The 6000-nt window shown below is 38.5% G+C and overlaps 1 protein-coding gene across 1 annotated transcript; it reads right to left on the bottom strand.

Annotated features, from left to right (window-relative positions):
• Positions 1–229: 229 nt before the first annotated feature.
• On the bottom strand, positions 230–5271 carry rnf126 (ring finger protein 126). Its single transcript, XM_029454274.1, has 9 exons — positions 5120–5271; positions 3884–3942; positions 3721–3781; positions 3396–3634; positions 2972–3040; positions 2805–2874; positions 2319–2412; positions 1462–1577; positions 230–1059 (listed from the first exon to the last, which is right to left on the bottom strand). Exons 1-9 carry the CDS (start codon positions 5192–5194, stop codon positions 907–909), a joined length of 936 nt encoding a protein of 311 aa, XP_029310134.1. The 5' UTR covers positions 5195–5271; the 3' UTR covers positions 230–906.
• Between the last annotated feature and the right edge of the window lie 729 nt (positions 5272–6000).

The raw sequence follows: 6000 nt of genomic DNA, 5'->3' as shown, positions 1-6000 counted from the left end.
CAGTTTCATAGAGGTAAGACGTTCCCATGCCTTTTTTATGTCTTTTGTTTTCTTTTTACTTTGCTCAACGTGTTTCTTAGGCAAGGGATCAATAAATAAGTAGGTTTGTGATTTTTTCACTTGAATAATAAAAAGGTTTCCACCGTTAAGCTGCGAGGATCTTTACCTTGTCAAGATGCACTAAAAACACTGAATCAACCTCTAATAAAAAGAGAATCTAAAAAACAAGTCCTCAAAGACTTATTTAATGCAAAGAACTTTTTTTGTTTGTTCAGTAGTTTACCCAAATTCACATTTTTAGCCTCAGACACAATTTTGTGCAGAATAAAAAAACAAAAAGGTGCAAATAAATAAAAATCTGATGCATACACTCTCCACAAGGTTTTAGTTTGATCTACTAGCTGTACAGTGGCTGACCATTCAAAATGAATTCTCTATCTACACATCTATGGACTCTGCACCACCACAGGCTATGTTTAAAAAAAGAAAGAAAAAAAGAGCATTCTGTCGTTAATATAAAATGTGCCAAAGCCTCGTAGCAAAGACATGTCTCCATCAAAAAGCAGTTCACTCCGGCATAAACTCTGCTCCAGTTCTGGTCACAATCCCACTTATTATTATTATTATTATTATTATAATTATTATTCACAGCCTAGCTGGATCCTCTATCGACACTGCCCAGTCCCACCCTTTCAAATACTCGGCTTAGTAGCAGCAGGAGCTGGACCGGGTGTCCGTTCAGCACAGGGGGAGGAATGGTGACTGAAAATCTGCAACAGATTCAGAGTTCGACTCATATCGTCCCCTAGAATTGAGACAGACTACCGCCCTGGTCTCAGCTCGGAGCCGTTGGGTCTCGTTTGACGTATGTTGTGAGGTTTTCAGATGCGAGGCGACGGTGAAAATCTAAGAGTTTCTGGCAGCATTCTCATTGCTAGGTGAGCTGGGGGAGGAAGAGGACGAGGACGAGGGAGAGAAGTTCATTCCTGATAACCCCGGTGGGTCCGTGGCTGTGTTCTGTCCGCTTAGACTCTTCCTGCACACAGGACACGTATCGTGCTGCAGGAAACAAAATTAAACGAGACTCCTGTAAAAACTCTCAGTATTTTCAATGCATAACAAATTGTATCCAATTTAGCTACAGATGTAAAAACAAAAGAGGAAAATACATCGTGCATCCAAGCTTTCCTTTACTGTTCTCCTAAAATATTATTATAGTGTCATAGAGTAAAACAGTCAAACATTTAGAAGCCTTTAAAATGTACTTTGTCAACCTACAACAGCCCCAGAGGTATATTTAAAACAAAAAGCAGGCTGCTGTTTATTTGTGTTGTTAATGGGTTATAATAAACACATTATCAGAGACAAATCTGGCTTTATATAGCTATACATCTTGGTGTAGCCGATACCAAACAAATTATATCATATGGTGTCCGATATCAATGTTGCAGATCTACGTACCTGTTCCAGCCACGGTATTATACAGTCATTGTGAAACAAATGATTGCATGGAAGTTGTCTAACATTCTCTTCAACGCTGTAGTCTTCTTTGCACACAGGGCACTCTAAACCAGCACCTGAAACATAACAGAAAAGGACATGTCATCCGTGTGTCCGTGTGTGAGAGACCCACGGTCACATGTTTCAGCTGCATGAAGAACAGTAATCACACCAATTCTGTTTATTTGAGTTTAGGCAGTGTTGCACAGTGTACGATTAAACTCAAGCGCTTCACTTCACCACCAGTAACAAGAAGAAATGCATTTATGCATTTACAGGAATCTTTCCGCATTAGTGCGTCTGTGATGATATTAAACTAAAAACAGGAAACTGTTAAAGACAACATTTACAGAGGGGGATATAGATCAAATACTGTTATTGAATTGTCTTAAAGACCTACACAAACATTTTAATGTGGCATTCTCGTGACATGTTTGTCTGTATGAAACCAGCACAAAGAACAACACTGATCAAAAGGAGAACTGTTGGTGTGAGACAATTGCTGTGTCTTAATTCGGATACCTGCGTGTGTGCACTTCATGTAGTACACTGATTACACTTAATTGCGTACTGCGTGAATTTTGACCGGGTGGCGTCGTCTTAAATCGAACCCGGCTGTCGTGTACGTACCGGAAATGATGATCACAACTTTTGACCGCTTCTTTTCTTTTTAAATAGCAAATATCTGCCGGCTTGTTTGCTCACTTGACAAATCGACAAACTTGGGAAAGTAGTTATGCACGTTTAAGTACGGAAAAAAGAGAATTGAGACACAGCAAACGAGTGTTTAAGTATAAGTGTGAGAGACGTGGACTTACCCACATGTTCCTCTGTGATGTTAACGGTGGGTAAACTCTTTATCCTTTCTCTGTCTGCAGGAGGTGGACCAGTGTTTTCAAACTGGTTCAATAACTACAAGTGAAAAAGAGCAGAATCCCCAAAAAATGACCGTGATATCATCTGCATGTCAACAAAGCTGTTCTGTAAATGACTTTTAGACATTCACTGTCCATATCTAGCTAAAATACTGTACCAGTCTGATTTGAAAGACAAATTCTTCACAAAGTTTAAAGTGCTCTTTGTTTATTGCCAGCAGAGTACCACCCGTATATACTCCATTCTAAAATGTAGAAATCACTTTCAGGACTTTGGATTCTATTGATATAAAATAATACTATACAAATATACTATGAATCATGATTATTGACTATGACATTATAAATAGCACTATTTCTATTGGAAAGGTTCTTGGGACACGGTGGTCGCCTAATTGATATGCAGTTTTATCTCCACTGTCTTTATACCTGTGTAATAATAGCATCAAGACCGTTGGCACCCCACGCGTAGTCCATTGGATTGGAATGTAGCATACCCCTGCAAGACAAGAAGGCAGTCAACACTTTGTATTGTTTATTTTACTCAATGATATAAAACAAGTAATCAAACATGCGTCACAGTTTCTTACACTCACCATGGTCCCACCCCGATATTTGGCATGGCTGTAGGTGCTATTATGCCATTTACTAGCTGCTGGATAATTCTGTAACCGGAAGAAAAACACAACACTTAAAGAAATTCAACTTGTCTTCTCATCTTAATTGTACACATGGAAAATATATTAATAGTTTACGGTCATAAAAATATATTTAGACTCATTGCAAATGGTATTACTAGATATCTGCTGTTTGGTATGTATAGGAATATTAACTCTTGGTTATTAAAATTGGAATCGTGGATATTTTGTGTTTTATACCTTTAGAAGGAGGTAATATGATTATACAGTACTAAGAGGCATAACAGATCCCTTCAGTTAAGTTAAGTTCTTCATGTTTAGACGTGTCTAAAACACATCATGTCACCATGTCCAACTCACTCTACTGCTGAAAATGTCTCACCCCTCTAGTGTGGGCACTCCTTCATGGCGTGTACCCTGTCTTCGAGGAACATGTCGACCCCGAGGTTGCCGTGCACTGTATCGTTGCCGCGATGCCATTTCCCTTTCTCTCCTGTTTTCTGTCTCTCGGTTGTCCTCTGAGGGTAGCCGCGTTCGAAGGTCAAAGTTCTCGTCAAAAATCCCGAGGGCGAACGGACCGTACCCAGAGGGAAATGTGAACAAGTGTTGGTGATCCATGCTCTAGTAGAAAAGACAGAGGTAATGTCAAGTTATTGTACAGGGTGCTAATATATCCTGGACGGGCTGATTTAACAAGTCACACTGACCTCAAAGGCTGGGCGGTTCTGATCACTGGTGGAGGACGTGGATGCGGACCCATTTTCAGTACTGCACAAACACAAGAGAGAGGAAAGTGAAAAGCTAAGACTCAGAAACAAACTTAAACACCAAATATATCAAATGAATGACATGTAAAATAATCCTCCATACCTTCTTTCCTCAGACAGTTCCTCAATGAAACCAGATTCACAGCGTGGACAGGTGTAGTCCTACAGGGAAAATATACATTTGAATATCCAGTATATATACATTATAACTAACGTATACACAGTTATGTTTATTATGTACACCAAGCTAAAACTAATGCACTCTAATTCAGCAGCTCAGCAAAAAATGCTACCCTCATGAAGGTACTGAAAGGTGTTATTTAGTTCACCATCACTGATATAAATGGGGTTTACAAAATAGTAGAAATGCCTCTCAGTAATGAAGTAGTAATGCAATAAAATTCAACAACACCACAAACTGTTGCCACCAAAATGGCCAAACATGTTCAACAAAAAACTGAATATTATAAGATCAAGTAGGATTTGTTGAAGGGCTCTTGTATTAGACTGCATTAGTTTTAGCTACACATACCCGGAAACTGATTATATGATGTATAATAACAGAAAATATATACTTTCCTATAAACATGTGCCTCCGAAGTGCAGACTATACCAATGTTCATGTAGATCACAATCAATCCCAGATGTCTTACTGACAATACATTAAGTTACATGCTGTAAATAACACATTGTGAGCACTTCCAATCAGTACATATAATCTCCTGACAGTATGCTGACACACAGGTAAGCAGCTGGCTGAATGTCAATAAAGTAACTGTTACTGTAACATTCAAGAAGCTTCCCATGAATGGCTGTTACTACAACAGCAACATTTACTGACTGACAAGTTGTACTTATTTGTGTGGTTCAACCACAATAAGCTAACAGCAAGCCTTATGGAAAATACATTTACATGAAGAATTTTTCTATTACCAGAGAACTGGGAATCTTTAAATTGAAACCAAAACGTGCTGTAAAATCTGATTTAGTAAGTGATTTCTTCTGATAACGTTAGCTAGCTTGCTGACGTTAAACGTCACCTATATGAGACCTGTCAAGCTGTTAAGATGGGCGCTATCTAGCTGCTATTCATTTTACCACGATATAGCTGAAATTATATGTCTAAAAACACAAGATCGTGACGCGAGTGTACTCGCCAACTTAATTACTACCACTTCACTGTCACTCCGGACCGTTGTTGTCTATAGGGCTAGCTAACTAGCGTAACTAAACAGCAGCAATGGGACTACGTGACTGGGTGTGCGCCACATACACATACAACCACACAAACACAATTTATCATTCTTTAAGTAGGTAAAATTGTATCTTGGGTCCTTACCGGTAAACGCGGACTAATCTCTGCTGAACACCGGTGACAAAAAAACCGGCAGGGTCGTGGGGGAGCTTCAGCCATTTCTAAGCAGGAGGCCAGTGCGATACGGACGGGTAGCAACAAGGGACAACAAAACCTGACTTTGCATCGGAAAAGACGTAATGTTGCCATGGCCGCTAGAAAGATTTACCAAGAGGAAGACTTCCTCTTTGATATTTACCTTCAAAAATAAAAACGATTAAGTGAAAATACTCTTCAAGCCTTCTATACAATAAATACAGTAGGGGGTCCCTGCTCCATGCTACACCAGTTTGGGGGTCCTTGGCCTGAAAAACGTTGATGACCCCTGGTCTAAAGGTTACAATCGTATACATTCATTTATCCACAGAGGTAGAATGTAATTAAGTTAATTTACTCAAGTACAGTACAGTTTTACTTTACTTTAACTTCAAATGTGTATTTCCATTTTATGTAACTCTTTACTTTTACTCCACTACTTTTCAGAAGCAAATATTGTACTTTTTACTTCACTTATGTAACAGCTTTATTTACTTGTTACTTTGCAGAATAAGATTTTACGTACAAAACACATGATGTACTTATAAAACTTGATAGCAATGCACCATGTTTTATAAGTTCATCATGTGTTCATAAGATATATTATAAAATACTTTTATATCAGCTCCACCTTGACAAAAAAAAAAGCAGGATTTTCACTTGCAATTGAGTATTTTTTTTACTGTGTATTAGTATATTTACTTAATACTTCCTCTAACACTGCTGAGCACAAGTAATATAGAATATAACATACATCGGACGCTTTACAGTCTTTCTGTCATTGCTCTTCCGTAGGATGTCAGCACTTTCCATAAGACTTGCACTTATTA

Source organism: Cottoperca gobio, chromosome 17 (genome assembly GCF_900634415.1).
Source record: "Cottoperca gobio chromosome 17, fCotGob3.1, whole genome shotgun sequence".
NCBI lineage: Eukaryota > Metazoa > Chordata > Actinopteri > Perciformes > Bovichtidae > Cottoperca > Cottoperca gobio.
Note: the sequence above shows the minus strand (reverse complement) of the source record. Positions and strands in the feature narration are given on the sequence as shown.